General features: G+C 41.4%; 1 protein-coding gene across 1 annotated transcript; it reads right to left on the bottom strand.

Annotated features, from left to right (window-relative positions):
- Nucleotides 1–12,132: 12,132 nt before the first annotated feature.
- On the bottom strand, nt 12,133–21,797 carry LOC105474570 (HLA class II histocompatibility antigen, DRB1-1 beta chain-like). Its single transcript, XM_071097222.1, has 6 exons — nt 21,590–21,797; nt 18,337–18,606; nt 15,777–16,058; nt 14,965–15,075; nt 13,895–13,918; nt 12,133–13,093 (listed from the first exon to the last, which is right to left on the bottom strand). The coding sequence occupies exons 1-6, from the start codon at nt 21,687–21,689 to the stop codon at nt 13,080–13,082; spliced, it is 801 nt and encodes a 266-aa protein (XP_070953323.1). The 5' UTR covers nt 21,690–21,797; the 3' UTR covers nt 12,133–13,079.
- Between the last annotated feature and the right edge of the window lie 432 nt (nt 21,798–22,229).

The raw sequence follows: 22,229 nt of genomic DNA, 5'->3' as shown, positions 1-22,229 counted from the left end.
ATTCAAATTTCTTACCATGGACATCAGAGCCTTATATAATGAAGCTCCTGACTTCCTCTCTGCTTCCTACCTCATCTTCTGCCTCTCCATTTCCTTGAATGCTATACATCAGTCCCTCTAGCCTTCTTTCTCTCCCTGCACATAATTTCCCACACCAGGGCTTCCCACCATCCCCCCTACCCCCCACAATCGCCACATTCTGTCTCCCTGGAACTTTTGTCCCTTAGATCTTCACATGGCTCTCTACTTATTTTATTGTCTCAGCTGAATGTCACTTTCTCAGGCAGAGCTTTCTAAACACATGAACTAAAGTTGGGTGAATCCATTTCGCTCTTTCCACAAACCTGATGTATTTTCTTCAGTGCACTATGACTCTGACATTTTCTTCTTTGTTAAATGCTTATTAGGTTAGTGTCTGTCTCCTCTGTTGCTGTGTAACTTCCATGAGAGTAGGGACCCTCTCCATCTTAATCAAATAGAATGATTTGAACTTAGGATGGAGCCCAGTATACAATAGCTGCTGAGAAAAATAAGTGTGGTTTACATGAATAAGCCAGCATTCTGGGAACTGATCACTGTGTGGTTCCCGAAAAGCAAAGAGGGGCTCAAGCTCCAGCACTCTTTCATTTTGATGTCACACTAGACCCCTTCTCCTCCCGGTGTGAAATACAGGCAAACTTCTTCTTTCTCCTCCTTCTAGTTGGAAGAATTCACAGATAAAGATTAATGGTGATTTAAGAAATAGGAAATTTTAAAATTAAGATTCATCTTTATTTTGCCTGGGTGCGGTGGCTCACACCTATAACCTTAGCATGTTGGGAGGTCAAGGCAGGAGGATTGCTTGAGTCCAGCAGTTTAAGACCAGCCTGGGCAACATAGCAAAGTCTCATCTCTAGCAAAATTACAAAAATTAGCTGGGCGTGGTTTCCTGCCTGTAGTCTCCACTACTCTGGAGGCTGAGGAGGAAGGCTTGCTTGAGCCTGGGAGGCAGAGGTTGCAGTGAGCCTAGATGATAACACTGAACTACAGTGTTGGTGACAGAGCCAGGCCTTGTCTCAAAAAAAAAGAAAAAAAAGAAAAAAATCTCTTTCAATGGATCTCATAGTGCTCTGGGCCTGTGCAAGCTTTAAGGATTTCAGGAAATGATGACAACGTAACTGGGGAAAAATAGAGAGAAACTAGGGGAAGAGGTAAGCAGACATGGCTAATTAAGAAAAGCTGAGGGCATGATGGGTGAACCTACGAAATTTAGGACAAGACCCCAGTAAGACAATGAGTTTCCAGGACTTGCTCATTGACTTTCAGTTCCATGAGATGTGGACAATGTCCACATTTTCTCGGTAACCCCACACAGAGTTTATAGTTTGAACATTATTAAATTTCTGATATTTTACTGTTTTTGACTTACAAAAATAGAATTTCATATAATTTATCCTATGTTAGTTGAATCTCTTCTTGTTACGTCTAGTTAGAGCATGTAGGAGATGTAGGAAAAATTTCTATAGAAAGGTTAAAAGAGATTCATAAGAAACACTATCCTGGGCCAGGTTTTCAGAGGATGCCTTAAGTTCTTTAGGCACCAAAGAACACCCCAGAGATGCTCTTTATCTGTAGGGTGACTCCACGTACTCAAGATCTCAGCTTCAGTTCCAGGGATTTTTCCCCATAAGAAAGAAAGAGCACTAAGTATAACTTGTGTCAGAGAACCTACATACATTACAGGGATACAGGCTTTATAAACATTGGAGTTAAGAAAAAAAAAAGAAAGGAGATAATGGGGAGGCCACTGGTACATCCTCACATATGAGGAAGAGGGGCCAACACCACAGGTCCTGTGGAGGACATAACCCAGGATCGTCTAGAAGAGACCCTTTGAATTCCCTTGACTCCCACAAAATTTTCAGAAAAAAACTCCTTTTGTCTGACATAGGTCATCATAATAAAGGGAAGTGCTGTATGGGGAAATTATTTTAGCATCTTTATTTCCAAATCCTCTAAAGACCCTGACGACATGTGATGCAAAGGTTTTATTGGTGGAGATTTGAGAAGAAATGGCCTGTACAAAGGCCCCTTACACAGGGCAAGTAGCCAAGCTCCTTTTGTGGAGGAAATAATTTGGGATCCATATGATAAAGATGGGCAATCCCTGTTGAAAACATCACAAATTCTTAAGGGACATGGCCTGGGCCCAGTGACAAATTTAGCTCCCTACTTTACCCACCTTATAGTAGCTCAGCACCCACAATGTGCACTTAGGTCAGGTGTCCCCAGCCAAAGCCAGGCGAGGGCTCAGCACCATCAGTGTCACTGTCAGAGGTACCATGCAGGAGCCTCCAGGGAGCCTCAGACACATCGTGCTGGAGAACAGGACAGGGCCAGGTGCCAGGGTAGCAGGCAAGTCTCACATTCATGGAGAACTATGACCTCCCTCTACTCACATCCCAAACACAAGGAGGAAGTTACTAGTTTCTTTGCTCCTGGCTTGGGTAATCTCGTGTTGGAGAACCAGTCAGCATCTGAGTTCAATAGCATCATCAGTTGCTGTTCAGAGATGCAGTATGAAGGTCCTCTTCTGAAACAATTTCCTTCTTTAAATGATTGTTTTAATTTAGTACTTGGAAAGTTTGACCCAGTTGCATGTAAAATACTTTAAATGTGTCCTTATTGTGAGCCAGCTCTGTGCTGGTCAGTGATGTGTTCACAGGTTTGAGCCTTGTAAGAGGATTCATCTCCCACTTGACAACAGAAGTGTTTGCAGCAGTGACTGTGTTTAGGAGTAAATGAGATGGAGGGAACATGGTTGAAGATCAGGACACCTTTAATCTGCTCTTTATTGCACCATATCTTAATGCTGTCGATTTGGGAAAATTACTTCATGTCTCACCATTGATATGAAGGCACTGCGATCTTTCAGGTCTTTCAAAACTGGAAAATGCTGTGATTCTGTGGACGCCTCAAGTAGCAACAGCCCCGGATGTCTGATGATATGACAGAATGACAGCTGTTGACTGGAGAGTGTAATCTGTACCTATTCCCAGGTAGGGATGTCTTTAAGCAGTTAAAGGAAATGGAAAGTTTGTTAATAATTTAATCTGAGTAAAAAGGTTTTTTTTCAAGTGTGTCTCCTGATGCTGCCCCCAAGTTTAGTGGCACCTCCAGAACACACACAGGCAAGGGGTTTGCAGGGGCCACCTATGTGCAATGGAGGGTCTGAAGGTGCCTTTGTATAGCACTTACCCTAACAATGTGATAAGGTCAACTGTGCAATCAGAGTATTCAGGGGGCTGAGAGATCAATCAAGGACTCAAAGTCAGCTCTCAACAGAACAACTCTGTATCAAAATAATTAATATTTGATGTGAAGAGTGTTCAATCCCTCATTCCTGGTTCCCATTAGGATTTCCTCATTTGACTGAGGTCATAGCCCTTTACTATTACACTTCTTTTGTTTTATCATGAGGGAAGATATAAGAAGACTTTGCTAACTAATACGGTACAGAATGTTCAGGAAAGAAAACCCTAGGGAAAAACTATGAATTACATCAGTTGACGTAACCATATAATTTTAAACATATAATTCTACATTTAGATAATTGTTATGCTTTATATTTATATAAATGTGACATCTAAGATTCAGAATGGACTTCAAAGTACAACTATAAGTATGAAGCTCTGCATTAATCCACACTGTGCCACAGTTCTGATAGGCACTCATTCCTTATGTGCCTCAGTGTTTCCAGAAGCAGGATTCTCACCACACTGCAATAAAAACGAGCATTTTACTTTGTACTCAGAATTGTACTAAAAGCTTTCTCTACTTCATATTCATATTTAATTCTCACAACAGCTCAGTAAAATAAACACCCTTTTCATGCTTACAGGAGGAGAGACTACAACGATGGAGATAACACAACTTTTGCAAAGATACACTTGTAAATGATATACTATAGAGTGAACCAAATTATACACCCCTCAGACTCAGCCACTAGATCACACTCCTTCAGAAAGAAGGAGAAACGAAAAAGAAAAAGAAAAAAAGAAACAAATTGTGAAGAAAAAATAAGAAACTGTGATGGTGGTAATCTAGGAAAGCCAGCTAAGGTTCACATTAGTATTTTAGGATAAAAGGGTGGTGATGCTGGCAGTGGTGAGCTTTCCAGAGTGGCCGGCTGCAGCGGGAAGTTGCAAGCCCTGGCGGCAGGAGCCACTGCGGAAGCAGTGGCCATGGTGGGACCCTTGTGCCCCGTGTCCCCTGTGTCTCATGTCACTGAGGCAGTGGACTGCACTGCCCCGACCCCTGAGCAGCCGATGGGACCACCCCCAGGCCCAGAGCCTTCACCACTCCTGCGTTGCTGCTCTCACCCCGCAGTTGTGGGGAGGGCATGGAGCTGGGGCCACCCTTCAGTGGCCCGGGGTGGAACTTGGGAGTGGACTCACTCTGAGGACCCGGCCAGAGGCAAGGCCACTGTCCCATCCTGCCAAAGGCGCCCAGTTCCCGCGCCTCAGGAAGAGGCTCTGCCTGAGGCCGCCCAGGGTTTTCTCCCCGCGGGTGGCCACCGAGCCTGATGCTCCTGACAGCCAGGCCCGGTCTGTGATCTGTTCCCCAAGGTGCCTCCCCCACCACATCCAGGCAAGAGGGAGCCCCGGGCACCCTGAGTGCTGGGAGAATAACGTGCAGAAACATCATCCTTGCCCCACATGCAGGCCTGGGCCCAGCGAGGGGAGCTGCCCACCCCAGGCTGCCAGAAGGTGTGACAGGTGCTACCTGCAGGCTCCAGGGAATGGGTTGGAAGCCCCGCCCTCCCGACCCTCCCCGCAGGCAGCAGGATCCAGGCCTCTCTACACTCCACGCCCTCAAGGCTGAGAAGGTCCCCTGTCCGTGCAGGTTTGGGGGTGTCTGCTCCCACTTTCTGGCCTCTCCCTTGGCCTCACCCGGGTCCTGGGTACCTACTTGGATCTCAGAGTGGAGTTGGGGCAAAGCCCCAGTGCTGTCACAGACTGGCTGGGTGTGTGCACGCTCAGGGCAGTGTTGACACACCAGCCTTTTGCCACCTCAGTCACAGGGAAGCCAAGGGGAGATGGGCATGTAATATTCGCAGTAAGTTTCTTATAGGGAACATGTCGAAGAGTCATTATATTTCACTCTGACATTTGTCTTTTTACACCCTTTACATGTAATGCAATTGTTAATATGTGAGCTCTCACGACTGCCATCTGCTTTTGGTTTTCTTTTTTGTTTCCTTCGGTTTTTTCTTCTCTGGTTTCTTTTCCTATTTTCCAATGTGTTCCTTAAGCAAGCTTTAGAATTCCAATTTTATATCAACCTTTTTTTGGTGTATCTCATTGTATAGTTTTTGTGATTTATCTATTAACATAACTTCTCATAGTCTACTGGTGCTGACATTTTACCAATTTGACTAAAGTGTAGAAACTTTCCCTCCTTCATATCCCTTTCCACTTCTGCATGTGTAATGTATATTTTTCATTTTCTCTACTTGCATCAAAAACCACATCTGTCAATGTTGTAATTTTTGCCTTAACCATCAAATTAATTTACAAAACAGAAGTCTGTTGTATCTAACCATATTTCTACTCATTTATTGTTTACTTTTTTCTGATTGTCCAAGATTTCTTCCATTATCATTTCTATGAAATGCTAGCATGAAATTCTCTTGATTTTCCTTCCTTTAAGTATGTCATGGCCAGGCACGGTGCCTGTAATCCCAGCACTTTGGAAGGCCAAGGCAGGCGGATTCCATGACCTCAGGGATTTGAGACCAGCCTGGGCAACATGACAAAACCCTGTCTCTGCCAAAAATACAAAAAATTCGCCAGGCATGGTGGTGTGTGTCTGTAATCCCAGCTACTCAGGAGGCTCAGCTGTGAGGATCACATGAGCCTGGGAGGCAGAGGCTGCAGTGAGCCCTGGTCGCCACGCCACTGCCCTCCAGCCCGAGTGACAGAGCAAGACTCTATCTAAAAAACAAAAACAAAAACAAAACAAAACAAAACAAAAAAGAAGAAAAAAAAAAAGAATGTCATGATAGAACATTTTATAATACTATTTTTACTGGATATACATTCTAGATAAACATTCCTTTCAGTCATTAAAATATCTTGTGGCACTTCTGTCTGGTCTGCATGATTTCTAATGAGCAATTCACTGTCATTTAATTTATTTTCTCCTGTGCATGAGATGTCATTTCTCTTTTGTTGCTTTCGAGAATTTTTTGGCATAAATTTCTTTGGATTTATCTTCATTTGGGTTTGCACAGATTCTTGAATTTTTACATTTAAGTTTTTGTACAGATTTGGAAAATAGTCAATCTTCCTTCAAACACTGTTTGGGCATCACCCATTTGTCATCTGTCTATAAGATTCCAGTGACACAAATTTCATACCTTTTGTTATAGTTTTACAGATATATCAGCATGAAACAATACTAAATATTATGAACAACTTTAGAAAAACAAATGTGCATGTAATGAATAAATTATTCAAAATGTACAATGTACTGAAGCTGACAAATAGCATAAAATAGGAAGAGTTCCACATCTCATAAAGTAAGTCCATTCTATGAAGCTTTCCCAAGACAAAACCCCAGGTTCATCCAGCTTTGGTAACTATTTAGAAATATTTAAGGAACAAACAACAATAACTTTATACAAACTTCAAACATATTTGAAAAAAGGAAAAGCACTTGCAGTTACGTTTGGTGAGATCTGTGTAAACTTTATTTCAATACCTGAAGGGAACTCTACAACAAATAGGAATTATGAGACCAATAACTCTTATGAGCCAAGTTCTTAAGAAAATATTAGACAAGTGAACTCAGTGATATAAAAGATGGCTACTACCTCATGACTAAGTGGAGTTTATTCCTGAAATGCAAGATTTGTGTAAGCATTCGAGACTAAATTAGTGTGATTCACTACATGAACCGAAGGAAGGAGAACACACATGCAACCACCTTGAAAGAGTCATGAAAGATTATTTGACAGTATTCAGAACATGACCTTAATTTTTAAAAAACCTGTTTTCAAACTTGTATTAAAAAGATATTTCTTCAATCTGCGAAATGACAGCTACCCAATAGCACACATTAGTCTCAGTAGTGAAATATTTAAAACTGTCTCCTCCATATCTGGAGGAGTTAGGCAATGATAATGGCAAGAAAAATATATCAAAGAGATAATAATTTCATCCAGGTAAAATGGTCATTATTTACTCTTGACATAATCAGGTACTTAGAAAATAAAAACAATAGACAAGCTCATAGATTTAATAAGTACATTTAAATCATGCTGCTGATTACAAAGTCACTATACATTAAACCAATTATGTTATTGATACAGTTTGGATGTTTGTCCCCTCCAGATCATGTTAAAATGTAACCTCCATTGTTGGAAGCGAGGCCTGCTGAGAGGTATTTTGGTTGGGGGCAGATCCTTCATCAATGGCTTGGTGCCATCCTAGCTGTAATGAGTGAGTTCTGACTCAGTTCACACGAGATCTGGTTGTTTAAAGGAGTCGGACTCTTCCCCACTTTCTCTGTGCTCCTGCTCTCACCATGGGATACCCGGGCCCCTCTTTCCTTCCCGCATGATTATTAGCTTCCTGAGGCCCTCACCAGAAGCAGTTGCCAGCACCACACCTCCTATGCAGCCTGCAGAACCATGAACCAGTCACACCTCTTTTCTTTACGAATTCCCAGCCTCAGGTATTTCTTTCTGGCAATTTAAGAATAGACTAACATAATTACGCTGTATCATAAAAAAAATAGAAAACAAAACCAAGAAAATAAAATGATCAATTTCCTCATGTCTTTGCTTTTTTCTTCTACTTTTTTCAACTTAAATTTGCTTTTCTTATTATTAAGTTAAAAGTTTACACTTTTGATTTTTACATATTTATCCTTTTATAATACAGGCATTTAAAACTAAATATTTTTTTCTAAGGACTGCCTTGGTTGCATCTCGAAAATTTTAACAATCCATTTTTGTATTGTTTTTTTTAAAATTAATTTCTATTTCCTTCTGATTACCTCTTTGACAAGCCATACATGACTTAGAAATGTATTATTTTACTTCCAAAAATTTGGGCAGTTTTCTCAATCTTGCTAATTTGTAATTTGATAAGATTGTATTCAGAGAATATACTGTGTATGATTTTATTCTTGTAAAAGTAATTGAGACTAGTTTTATAGTCATAGTATTTGTTCTATTTCGTGGATTATCTTTGTGCAATGTAAATAAATAAATATTCTGTAGTTATCAGATGTGGTCAATTTATGTCAATTATAAATGCCAACTAAGTCCAGATGGTTGAAAGCATTGTTCCTATCTTGATTTCCTTCCAGATCTTTATTTGCACAAAGCTACAGAGATGTTTGTTGTCTTCTATCTACCTCCCTAGTTCCCACACCACCAGAATAAAGTCAGAAAAAGTTCCGGAAGAAGAAACAGCTGGCAGGGTAAAGTAGATATATATTATTCAGGGGGCCTCCATAGGTTGCAATGCATCACACAAGCCCACGGGGCTATTTACAACTCAGCTGGTTTGTCCTCACTCCCTCACAATCTCCCTTTCCCAGCCAGGCTCAATCTTCCACCCATGTTAAGATTCAGTAGATGGACCAAAGAATGAGTGGACACTTGTCCCTGCTCACCTAAGTGGGATTCGTTCATCTCTGGAATTTGGAATTTTTATATTTTTTGATCTATGGTTCATTAAAATTATAAAAATAAGATTATTTTCCAGTTTATCCTTTTAGTTTAGTCTATACACCTTTTTGCTCTTATAGTAACAGTGACAATTGTTGTAATTTTCCAGCTCCTACTGGCATTATGGTTTATGATTTTTTTCCAATCCATGTTGATAGTTCTACATAATTTACTTAAAACCCTGAATATTATTCCTTTCTACAGCTATACCACAGTTTGCCTTTCTTCTGTCTAAATGTAGAGAATGTTTCTTTTCTCCCCATTACATTTTGTATGTGTCATCATGGACATATGAGGAAGAATTTATGGAGACTGTAACAACCTAGAGCGGAAATACTGTATTATCCAAACTACTCACAGGGTTACACCAGTCTATGCTCACAGTGCCCCACACAGCACCAAATGTCATCCTGCAGTGTGCTGTCACTTCACATACTGCATAGATTTTAGGATGTACAAAATTTTTATAATCAAGGCAAATTAATTGGTTTTTCTTTTTGAATTTGGAAATGTTTTTGTTATTCCAAACCATGGCTCAACAAACGACCAATTTTATGTCTCCCTGGGCTCATGTAGGATTGTTCTTTAAGATGAATGGTTAGAATGGGATTTTTGTTATTTTCATCAGCATGTAACAATTGTATTTTGAGTTTTAATAGATACTACTACACTGCTATAACTCAAAATCCTAATAATATGAGAGAGCCTATTCCCTTAGAATCTTCTAATCCTTGATTTTAAAACAAACTCTTGTACTTGCCAATTTTGGAGTGGGAGAAATAGTTTATTACATTGCTGTTGGAATTTGGATTTTTCTGTTCATTGGTGAGTTTGAGCAAATATTTATGTTTATCAACTATTAGAACGTTCTCTTCTATAGTGAGTCTATATCCTTTGCCCAAGTATCTACGGCATTTCCATGAATTTATTTATTGATTAGTTAATAATTTTTCATAAGAAAGTTAGCCCATTGCTTGCCTGATGTGATCAAAATTTTTCCTGAGCATCATATACTTCTTTTAATTTTGTTATTTTCTTCATGCAAAGAAATCAGTAATTTTCTTCAAATATTTTTTCATTTGTGTCTTCTGGATTTTGTCTTGCTTACAAAGTCCTATTTTTTAAAAAAGAATTATTTTAACAGGTTTGCTAAAGCATAATTTACATACTACAAAATTCACTTATTGTATATGTAAAATTTAATGATTTGAGTAAATTAATAGATTTGTGCAATTATCACAACTATCCAATTTTAGAACATTTCTGTCATGTGCCAAGTTTCTCTATTTATAGCTAAGTCCCACTGAGACCCCAAACCCTAGGCACCAAATGATCTGCTTTTTGTGTCTATCAGTTTATCTTTTCTAGATATTTCAAGTAAATGAAATCATACAACATGTAATCTTTTGTGTACAATTTCCTTCACTTAGTTAACATTATTGAAGTTCACCAGTTTTGTAGTATGTGTAATCATTTTGTTTTTCTTTTCATTTCTTTTTGTCTCTTTTCATTTGTGTGAATTTATAAGGTCCAAGTGTAGTTTTGTTACCTGCATAGATTGCATACTGGTGAAGTCAGTGTTCTACAGTATCCATCACCCCAATCACATGCATTGTATCCATTAAGTAATCTCTCATCATTCGGAGTGCAGGGGTTGAAACTTGCCTTGTAAAAACTACCCTCATGTTCATGGTATCTCCCCTGCCAGGTAAGTCTATTTTTGTCCCCTTTTATTGTTGAATGATATTACCTTGCCTGGATGTAGTAGAATTTTGTTTATCCATTTACTAGCTGAAGGATATTTGGATTGTTTTCAGTTTTGGCCTACTATGGCTAAGGCTGTTCTGAACCCTGGAACACATATCTTTGTGAGAACATATGTTTTTATGTCTCTTAGGTAGATTCCAGGGAATGAGATTGCTGGGTCATAGGGCAAACATATGTTCAACTTTTTAAGAAATTGCTAAATTTCCAGGTATTTGTAGAATCATACCCTCCCTCCAGCAACACATAAGGGTTTAGAAAATCTGTTTGTCTTCAAACATAATTATAATGATGATGGTAGTATTAGAAATAACATCTGTCTTGGTAATTTTATATTTTATCTTTATGTTTCAAGTTTTATTTATCCAGGATCTATTTAGTGAAAGAAATGACTTTGGAATACAACTTACCAAAAACTGAAACTAAATCTCAACTCTTTGTTTCTAATTCTAGACTCTGTTTTACTAGCATATTTAATAAAAAAAAATCAGTAACAAATGCATTTTTGAAAGTAAATGTATAGTATGTTTTAGCGCCTTATAGAGCTAGTCATTTCTTATTTACCTTTTTTCAATAATTTCCCTGGAAAATATATTTATCTCATAAAATAGCATGTCAGCATACTTGAGTTCTAAAAACAATCCTGTTTTCTTGCTTTTTTGTTTCATTGTAATTGAGTTAATGACTGACACTTAATACTCTCTATGTGTGTGTTTGTGTGTATTTATGTATATGTGTGTGTGTATATATGTGTATATATATGTGTATATATATAGACCCAAACCCCTGAATTGAGGGTGCCTATCAGGAATCTATAGGCCTTCGTGTGGAAGTTAACTCAAGTACTTACAACCTGATAGCACCACAATCTATCATTTCGCTACACTGCAATCAACCTCTGCTACTACATCACCATTTCTTTATTTTTAAAAATACATGATTTTGCTCCTTTTCTTCCCATGTGCATCAGGCCCACTCTGCAAAGGTTGAATCCTGGCTTGTCTGAGCCCGTGTGATCCCACAGTCATTCCAATGTGTGAGAAAGTGGGTACTGGGAACATCGTGGAAACATTTTAGTTGATCCTTATAAAGGCACACAGGAGAAAGGAGTAACCATTTTCTGCCTTTGGGAGTTGTCGTGAAAGAATAAGAAACCTACAGCTGCTGCATAGGTCACCCTCCTATCTCAGGAAAGCTGACATACTGTGTGTGATAGAGAGATGAGCTGTGAAATTCCAGGATCGCTGGTGATGCCATGGCCGGCTGAGTTGAGCAGTCCTGGAGACGCCCAGCCTTGGATCTATCGGCTATGTGAGATCATGGGTTAAAGAAAAATAAACCCGCTAGATGTAATTTCCTGCTATTAGCAGCAGAATGCATCTTCACTGAAATATTCATTACACACATTTTGGTTCTACCTTGTAATTCCACACCACAAGACTCATATAAAATGAGAAAATCATTTCCTCAACTTAGGAAATGAGGCCTATTTGTTGCCACTCTGTGATCAAACAGAACAGACATAATTATCAGCTTAATATATTTCTATATATTAATTTCTATATATATTCTTAATATATTTCTTACAGGATTTATATGTACTTATACTGCTATGCATGTACAAGTAACATATAACTAAAAAGATATGCATAAAAACAACTTTTAATTTGATTAGAAATAAAATAAGTCATCTCTGACAGTGGAGAAATTATGCTCAAATGATTATTACTTTGAAATAGACCTCTGAAATATGTACTTTCAGATTTGACATTTCATACCGACTCTCAGATAGAACATAATGGAAAATCCTCCGTCTTCTAAATTTGTCTTTCTCTGAAATCTGTACAAGTCCTTTGATAACACCATATTATTGAAGTCTTTGGAGTGAAACACTATACACTAATTTACAGTTATAAATACAACATATTGTAGACAGAGTGAAGAAAGTTCTGATTGCCTTGCTGGCTGGTTTCTCACCTCATGTTGGCCAAGTTTGTTTCATTTGTTACAGTCTGGTCTCAGTTTTTATGTATCGTCTTTTTAAATGTTAGGATTACTTTTTTAATTGACAAATAAAAATTTTATAGTATATTTATGTTGTACAGCATGAAGTTTTGATACATGCCTATCGTGTGGAATGTCTAAATCAAGCTATTTAACATATGCATTACCTCACATACTCATGACATATACATGAAAATCATTATTCTATTGGGAAATAATCTTCCCTTTTTCTTTTCATTTTTTGTCTTTGGAGCCAAATGGACCAGATGATATTTAATTCCATCTTTGAGAAACATTTAATAATGTAATGTGTTTGTGGTACAGGGTGAGTACAGATGCACGGAGGCCATAGGGTTTAGGTGAAGGGGAGCACAAAAGTTGAAGATGCGCTGCCATCAATGCGGGGACTTCAGGCCAAGGGCAGGAGCTGAGGAAGCCACAAGGGAGGGCATTTTCTGCAGTTGCTGAACCAGTAGCAACCAGGTCCCGAGAAAGCCCTCTCTTGTGGCAGAATAACAGCCAGGCGGGAAAGCTTTTCATCCTGCAAAGCTGGGCAGAAGGTTCTTCCTTGAATGTGGTCACCTGCACTTCAGCTCAGGAGTCCTGCAAAAGACAGAGGAGAGTGTTGTTTTCAACCTGGTTCTACCAACAGTTTCTTTTCCCCTCCTTCAAGGACTCAGATGAGGGCATCACAGGAAGAAAAACAAGTTCCTGAGTCTCCCACAGCCAATCTTCCTGCAGAGCACAGGCCTTTTCTAAGTGGAGAGGAGGAGTTTTGGTGTAAATTGCCTGATCAGAAATTTGGATCCAAAGTCTTTCCTGTTATTTCTGTCTCATGCCTCATCACCTCTACCATCATTCTAGTGTGTCCCGAGTTTGTTCCTTCCGGTGGGTTTGGGGTCTCGCTGACTTCAAGAATGAAGCCAGGGACCTTCGTGGTGAGTGTTACAGCTCTTTAAAGGTGGCATGGACCCAAAGAGTGAGCAGCAGCAAGATTTATTGTGAAGAGCGAAAGAACAAAGCTTCCACAGTATGGAAGGGGACCTGAGGGGGTTGCTGGGGTCCCCTCAGGGGAATAAATGTTGGCCCCCCGGCATTTATTCCCTTATTTGTCCCCGCCCATGTCCTGCTGATTGGTCCGTTTTAAAGAATGCTGCTTGGTCCATTTTACAGAGTGTGGATTGGTCCATTTTACAGAGTGTGGATTGGTCCATATTACAAATAGCTAGCTACCCACAGAGCACCAATTGGTGTGTTTTTACACAGAGCTGATTGGTGCATTTTAGAAACCTCTTGTAAGACAGACAGGTTCTCCAAGTCCCCTCCCAACCCAGAAGTCCAGCTGGCTTCACCTCTCACTAGGGAAACCATATCTGTTTCTAAAAGAGGATTAAAAGATATTACCTGTTGGCTGAAGTCCAGAGTGTCCTGGGAAAAAGTAGGAAAAGATAAACATTTAAACATATTGAAGCAAGTCTGTCCAACAATGTCCCAGGGCTAGATCTCCCACCTGAGATTTCTCTAACACCACAACCCACACCAACCAGGGCAGAGAGGAGCAGAAACAGACCATGTGACCCATGAAGCATGAAGTGTCTCTCACAAGATCCAGTGTGATTGCATTAGCCTTAGTGATTCTTCTGTAATTTGCTCCAGGGTCTCAAACCACAGGACCCCTACATGTTTTTTGTTTTGTTTTTTTTTTTATTATACTTTAAGTTCTAGGGTACATGTGCATAACGTGCAGGTTTGTTACACATGTATACTTGTGCCATGTTGGTGTGCTGCACCCATCAACTCGTCAGCACCCATCAACTCATCATTTACATCAGGTATAACTCCCAATGCAATCCCTCCCCTCTCCCCCCTCCCCATGATAGGCCCTGGTGTGTGATGTTCCCCTTCCCAAGTCCAAGTGATCTCATTGTTCAGTTCCCACCTATGAGTGAGAACATGCGGTCTTTGGTTTTCTGTTCTTGCGATAGTTTGCTAAGAATGATGGTTTCCAGCTGCATCCATGTCCCTACAAAGGACACAAACTCATCCTTTTTTATGGCTGCATAGTATTCCATGGTGTATATGTGCCACATTTTCTTAATCCAGTCTATCACTGATGGACATTTGGGTTGATTCCAAGTCTTTGCTATTGTGAATAGTGCCGCAATAAACATACGTGTGCATGTGTCTTTATAGCAGCATGATTTATAATCCTTTGGGTATATACCCAGTAATGGGATGGCTCAGGACCCCTACTTGTTAACCTTCCTCTTGTCTCTGCAGGCCATAGGCTATTATGCTTTGACATAGTAACCATGCACTGATGATTTCTGGATTAGCAGAACATTGGAGGTCATTTGGGGAAAGAAAGGCTTTATCCAGCTCCACTCATATACTGAGAACTAACCTCAGCAAAGCCATAGTTCCTGCTCCAGAAAAGCCTATGGACAGACAGCCAGCTACCAAAGGCTCCTCACCTTTCTGATTCCTGAAGTAGATGAACAGCCCAGCCCCAAGGAAGAGCAGGCCCAGCACAAAGCCCCCAACTCCACTCAGCATCTTGCTCTGTGCAGATTCAGACTGTGCTCCTGAGAGAGGAAACCAGCTTTAGTGATGTTTATTCCAAACTGAACCTCTTTAATTGAGATCCTGAGATTCAGAGCTTTGAAAATGGGGAAGAAGGCTGCCCCACAAGAACTAAAATAACCAGCCATTTCTGGAGAAAAATAGGATTTCAAATCACACTGAACAGTTACAAGGTTCAGACATCAAACTCATTCAAATATTACAGCCTTGGTGTAAGGCACAAGTTCAACATCTGATCCACAGAAAGCCTGAGACTCAATGAGGCTAAGTAGTTTATCTAGAGTGATAGAGTTAATAAAAGGCAGAGCTGAGATCAGACTTCCCTTATGTCCGGTAGGGCCCTACACGTCTCCTCTTCCCAGATCACAACAAATAACTCAGAGCAACAGCACCAGAAACTTAGTCTCAGACACAGAGACAGGGCCTGGAGCCTGGGGAGAGCGGGTGACCCTGACCTGTGACATCACGGGGAGGTTCAAAAGAGGAACAGCCTCTCCTGCCTGGCAGGCACGACTGCTTCTCCAGGAGGTACAGGTGTTTCTAGAAACACCTACAGGGCTATCCCCAGTGACCTGTGCTAATGGCGTTGAGAACATGGAGCAAATGAAAATAGGATGTGGGAGAGGAGAAACCTGACACTCAGGGATTAGCACAGTCCCCTTCTTGGTGGGTGAGAAATGTATGAAGTCAGAAAGCTGCTCACTCCATTCCACTGTGAGAGGGCTGGTCACGCTTGGGTGCTCCACTTGGCAGGTGTAAACCTCTCCACTCCGAGGAACTGTTTCCAGCATCACCAGGGTCTGGAAGGTCCAGTCTCCATTCTGGATCAGGCCTGTGGACACCACCCCAGCCTTCTCTTCCTGACCGTTCCGGAACCACCTGACTTCAATGCTGCCTGGATAGAAACCGTTCACAGAGCAGACCAGGAGGTTGTGGTGCTGCAGGGGCTGGGTCTTTGCAGGATACACAGTCACCTTAGCTTGGACTAGGAGAAGAAAACATAGTGGGAATGAGTCAGGAAGACAGAGTGTCTCCTTGTTTGGCTATTTTTCTACTTCTCTGTAAACCCAGGCTCTGGCCTTGACCAGGCCTCCAGCACAGCTGGCCAAGTGGCCTTACAGTGTCAGCCTGGAATTTAATCTTGATAGTGAGGACCCATTAGATTTGAGAGATGTTGCAAAAAATTACATTTGTTTCTTCATAGCTTGAAATTGGCATGCATAGTCAAAGTGTTTACAAATCTTTGAAAGTAAAGAGTATAGTAATTAAAACTGATTTCTGAGCCAAGTTGCCTGCTTCAAATCCAAGGTCTGCCTTTTACTGGTTGATCCTGGAAGAGTTTTTCGATTCTTGTGTGTCTCAACTTTCTCACCTACAATGAAGGACAATTATGCTAATTTACCTCTTGGGGGTTATATGAGGATTAATGCACGTAAAATGTATAAAACAATGACTGAAGGTAGCCATCAATTTATGAGGTCAGAAGCTTCTCACTCCATTCCACTGTGAGAGGGCTCATCACACGTGGGTGCTCCACTTGGCACCTATTTATCATCCTTGTACACCGTGATAGAAAAATATGATTTAAAGCAATGTGGATAGATACAGGGACAGAGTTGGGTACATGAGGAAACCGAGTATGAATTTTTAGGAATACTACCGCCATGCACTCACACCTTAGAACACCACAGAAATGGTTCTGCCCCTGGGAAGGTGGGACAGACAGAAATGATTCTCCAAATTTTTACGTTCCTAGAAAAGCATGAGTCCTGAAGCAGAGAGAAGGATTAAGGAATGTCATTTTAGTTTTGAAAGTTCTTATATTTACATTTAGCTGATCAACGCATCTCCCATGCAACACAAGCATAATTATTATTAGGCCTATCATTGTGAAATGATTTGTCTTTCCAGAATGACATCTGGATCAAGGCAGGGTCTGGGACTTGTTACTTGGGTGCTTATGCCCAGGAAAATCCCTGACACTAGCACACTCTCAATAAATACAATAATTTTTTTTAAGTAAGGAGAAACCTAGAGACAGTACCACAAAATGGTAGTTTTAAGATGGATTGTAAATCATTAATCAAAATTTTGCAATATATTTTATTAAATAAAAATGTTCAAATTCTTAACATGGAAAAGAATTTTCAAAATCAGCATGCCACAAACTGGAGCAAATGCTGAATCAAATATCAATAAAGTGTTAATAATCTTACAGTACAAAGAACCCACAAAGTCACTGAGAAAAATACTAAGCCCTCGAGATATTAGACAGTAGATCATTGTCCATTACCTGCCTAGTACGATAGAGAATTCTTAGAGCAGTAATTATAACTGGCCAATAAATAGATCAAAAAAATTCAAAGGAACTACAAATAAAAAATATAAATTAAAAATTAACCAGAAACATACATTTTCAACTTTTGGAGAATGTCATAATAAAGGTCAACAAAGGGGAAAGTGAGGTGAGTTGTGTCACAACTATTACATGTAAAAGAATAATATGTAACTACTAGAAAACCATTAGCATTATAACAAAATGGTAACTGTGTTAAAACTTTAATTCAAGAAGTTAGCTTCACAGTCATTTCTACTATGTAAACCTGTACACACTAAAAAAAAAAAAAAAACTAGCAAAAAATTTAGACCTAAAGAAACTTCAAGGTGCCTCAGAGGTCTCCTCAATTCCCCTAGAAATTAATCTAATGCTTTTGCAAATGAACAGCACACACTTTTATTTCAGAGATTACAAGAAGAGTGTGTGCCAGGGACAGTCTGGAACTGGCCTCCTCACATTATCCCAAACCTTCCAGACCCCTCAGCTCTCCTCCCCTAAACCTTCACCCCAACCACATACACCTTACACTTCCCTTCCCTGCATCTCTAAGAACCCAGGACAATCAAGGTCTCCTCTCTCTCCAGTCCCCTGCACCCACCTCCCATGTCACCTCCCCACAGAGGCCTCCAAGGATAAGAAGCAGCCCCCTCCTGCCTCCCCTCCCACAACAGCCACACAGACAAATCCACACTCTACACACACACCTGTGCCCTCAGAACTCCTTGGTCAGGATAGAGAGGATTCTATATGCTCACAGAGGGCGCGGGCTCTCTCTGTCTCTGTCTCTCTCTCTGTCTCTCTGTCTCTGTCTCTCTCTCAGACACACACACACACACACACTCACACACACACACACACACACACTCACACACACACTCAGGTTCCCAGCTCACAGGGACCCAGGCCCCGCCCGCGCCGTGCTCACCTCGCCGCTGCACTGTGAAGCTCTCCGCAACCCCGTAGTTGTGTCTGCAGTAGTTGTCCACCTGGCCCCGCTTCTGCTCCAGGATGTCCTTCTGGCTGTTCCAGTACTCGGCATCAGGCCGCCCCAGCTCCGTCACCGCCCGGTACTCCCCCACGTCGCTGTCGAAGCGCACGTACTCCTCCTGGTTATAGAAGTATCTGTCCAGGAACCGCACCCGCTCCGTCCCATTGAAGAAGTGACACTCATGTTTAACCTGCTCCAAGAAACGTGCTGTGGGGACACGAAGGATCCGGTCGCACGGGCGGCCTCCTGACAAGACACTGACAGCGACGCCGCCATCCGGGGCTCCTGGGCGGGTGCGGACACTGGGCACCTCAACCCGCCCCACCCGCACCGCGCACCAGCAGCCCAGGGGCTGGTCCTCCGTCTTCCTGAGGCGAACGGGGGCCTGGGGGGCCAGGCGGGAAAACCCTTTCTGATCCCCAGGCTTTGGGGACCCCCTCCCTGCCTCCAGTCAGCCTTAACCTCGTCCTCACTTCTACTCGCTCTTCAAATGATCCAATCCAGTTTCTCCCTGTGTACTCGATTGACTGCAAATATCAACTCCACCAAACCCAGCACTTGCTTCTCTGTCACGTTCTCACTCCCCCTCCTCTTAGTGGTACTCACCACAATTGGCCTCTCCCTTCTCCTTGAAAAAAATCTGTTTTCCTTGACTTACACGCATTATGTTCTCTTGTTTTTTCTCCAATATCCCTGGGGTCTTTCTCAGCCCCCTTTGCTGGCCTGTGCCCTCTTGTTTTTTCTCTGCACAATCCATCTCCCTATGTATCCTCTTCCACTCCCTGGAATTTAACACACTACACGTACTGATGCCGCCAACATAAATATCTGAAACCCTAGCCTCACCATGAGTCTCTTAAATGCCACTGACCTTCTGATTTTTCTACATGAATGTCAATAAATCATCTGAAATTTAAACAACACTTTTATTTCCATCCACCCACTTCAAGTCATTTCCTCCCATAGTTTTTCCAGTGTCAATAAACACCACCACCACCCACTTATTTGTCAAAACGAAATCCTTAGGAATAAGTTTGATTGTTCCACCCCCTTTACAGTAATTCATTAACAAGCTAAGCAAAAATAGATGCCGAGTCTGTCCACTTTATCCTTTTCACTGTCTTTGTCACTAATGCACTCCATGAAGCCACAAGCTTGTTTTCCCTGGAGAATTCCCTGCTGTGCTGGTAAATAGTCTTCCTGACCACTTGTGAACCCCAACAATCCAATCCCCACAGAGTAGCTAGAATTAATTTTAATAATTGAATATAGGCAGGGCACAGTGGCTCATGCCTGTAATCCCAGTACTTTGGGAGGTTGAGGTCGGTGGATCATCTGAGGTCAGGAGATCGAGACCATCCTGGCTAACATGGTGAAACCCCATCCCTACTAAAAATACAAAAAATTAGCCATGTGTGGTGGCATGTGCCTGTGGTCCCAGCTACTCGGGAGGCTGAGGCAGGAGAATTGCTTGAACCCGGGAGGTGGAGGTTGCAGTGAGCCGAGATTGTACCACTGCAATCTAGCCTGGGCAACAGAGCAAGACTCCATCACAAAAAAAAAAAAAAAAAAAGTTGAATATAAATTGACTCTCCTTGTAACCATACAGTAACTTCTCATATCTATTTAAATAAAATTCAGTCCGGGCATGGTGGCTCACGCCTGTAATCCCAGCACTTTGGGAGGTCAAGGCAGACAGATTATCTGAGGTCAGGAGGTCAAGACCAACCTGGTCAACCTGGTGATACCTCATCTCTACTAAAAATGCAAAAAAAGTAGCCAGTATGGTGGTGGGTGCCTGTAATCCCAGCTACTTGGGAAGCTGAAGCAGGAGAATCACTTGAACCCGAGAAGCAGAGGTTACAGTGAGCCGAGATTGCACCACTGCACTCCAGCCTGGACAACAGGAATGAAACTTCGTCTCAAAAAAATACAACTAAATTAAATTTAAAAATAAATAAAAATAAAATAAAATTCAAATTTTTTACCATGGACATCAGAGCCTATAATGACGAGGCTCCTGACTTCCTCTCCGTGTCTTACGTCATCTTCTGTCTCTCCATTTCCTTGCTTTCTATACGTCGGCCCCTCTAGCCTTCTTTCTCTCCCTCCACATAATTTCCCATACCAGGGTTTTCCCCCGATTTGGTCTCCCTGGAACTTTCATCCATTAGATCTTCACAACTGTCTACTTATTTTGTTGTCTCAGCTGAATATCACTTTCTCAGGTACAGCTCCCTAAACATACGAACTAAAGTAGGTGAATCCATTTCTCTCTTTTCACAAACCTGATATCTTTTCTTCAGTGCACGATGTCTCTCTAACATTTTCTTCTTTGTTAAATGCTTATTGGGTTAGTGTCTGTCTCTTCTACACTTGTGTAACTTCCGTGAGAGTAGGGACCCTCTCTATCTTAATCAAACAGAATGATTTGAACCTAGAATGGAGCCCAGGCCACAGCAGCTGCTGAGAAAAAGAAGCGTGGTTTACATGAATAAAGCAGGGCATGGGAACTGATCACTGCGGGGATCCTGGAAAGCAAGAGGGGGCTTAAGCTCCAGCACTCTTTCATTTTGATGTCACACTAGACCCCTTCTCCTGTTGAGAAATACAGGCAAACTTCTTCTTTCTCCTCCTTCTAGTTGGAAGAAGAATTCACAGATAAAGAAACAGTGATTTAAGAAAAAGGAAATCTTTTTATTAAGAGTCATCTCTTTTGGCCTGGGCACAGTGGCTTACATCTTTAATCCTGGCACATTGGGAGGACATAACCCAGGATCGTCTAGGAGAGACACTTTGAATTCCCTTGATTCCCACAAAATTTTCAGTAAAAACCTCCTTTTGTCTGACATAAGTCAACATAATAAAGGGAAGTGCTGTATGGGGAATTTATTTTAGCATCCTTATTTCTAAATCCTCTAAAGACCCTGAGGACATGTGATGCAAAGGTTTTATTGGTATAGATTTGAAAAAGAAACAACCTGTACGGAGGCCCCTTACACAAGTCTCATGGAGACGGCAAGTAGCCAAGCTCCTTTTGTGGTGGAAATAATTTGGGATCCAATGACAAAGATGGGCAATCTCTGAAAAATGTCACAATTTTTTAAGGGACATGGCCTGGGCACAATGTTAACAAAACGCCCTATTTTCCCCACTCCATAGTAGCTCAGCACCCACAATGTGCACTTACCTCGGGTGTCCCCAGCCAAAGCCAGTGGGGAGCTCAGCACCATCAGTGTCATTGTCAGCGCTGCCATGCAGGAGCCTCCAGGGAGCTTCAGACACACCATGCTGGAGAACAGGACAGGACCAGGGGCCAGGGTAGCAGGCAAGTCTCACTCAGGGAGAACTATGACCCCCCTCCACCCACATTCCAAATTATAGGGAGGAAGTTACTGATTTCCTTGCTCCTGGATTGGGTAATCTCGTGTTGGAGAACCAATCAGCATCTGAGTTCAATAGCATCATTAGTCGCTGGTCAGAGATTCAGCATGAAGGACCTCTTCTGAAACAATTTTCTTCTTTAAACGATTGTTTTAATTTAGTACTTGAAACGTTTGATCCAGTTGCATGTAAAGTACTTTAATTGGGTCCCTATTGTTAGCAATCTCTGTGCTGGTCAATGATGTGTTCACAAGTTTGAGCTTTGTAAGAGCATTCATTTCCCACTTGACAAGAGAATTGTTTGCAGAAGGGAGTGTGTGAGTGTGTTTAGGAGTAAAGGAGATGGAGGGAACACGGTTGCCAATGTGCAGACCTTTAATCTGGTCCTTATTGCACCATATCTTAATGTTGTAGATTTGGGAAAATTACTTCATATCTCACAGCTG

The sequence above is a fragment of the Macaca nemestrina genome, chromosome 5 (genome assembly GCF_043159975.1).
Source record: "Macaca nemestrina isolate mMacNem1 chromosome 5, mMacNem.hap1, whole genome shotgun sequence".
Classification (NCBI taxonomy): Eukaryota; Metazoa; Chordata; class Mammalia; order Primates; family Cercopithecidae; genus Macaca; species Macaca nemestrina.
Note: the sequence above shows the minus strand (reverse complement) of the source record. Positions and strands in the feature narration are given on the sequence as shown.

Bases quoted from the DNA above. Each gene is read 5' to 3' on its own strand.
- LOC105474570 (XM_071097222.1), bottom strand. From the start codon at position 21,689: ATGGTGTGTCTGAAGCTCCCTGGAGGCTCCTGCATGGCAGCGCTGACA. The intron at 16,059-18,336 runs GTGAGCACGGCG...TTCTTCTCCTAG, and splicing joins CTTCACAGTGCAGCGGCGAG to TCCAAGCTAAGGTGACTGTG. The intron at 13,919-14,964 runs GTGAGGAGCCTT...ACTTTTTCCCAG, and splicing joins CTACTTCAGGAATCAGAAAG to GACACTCTGGACTTCAGCCA.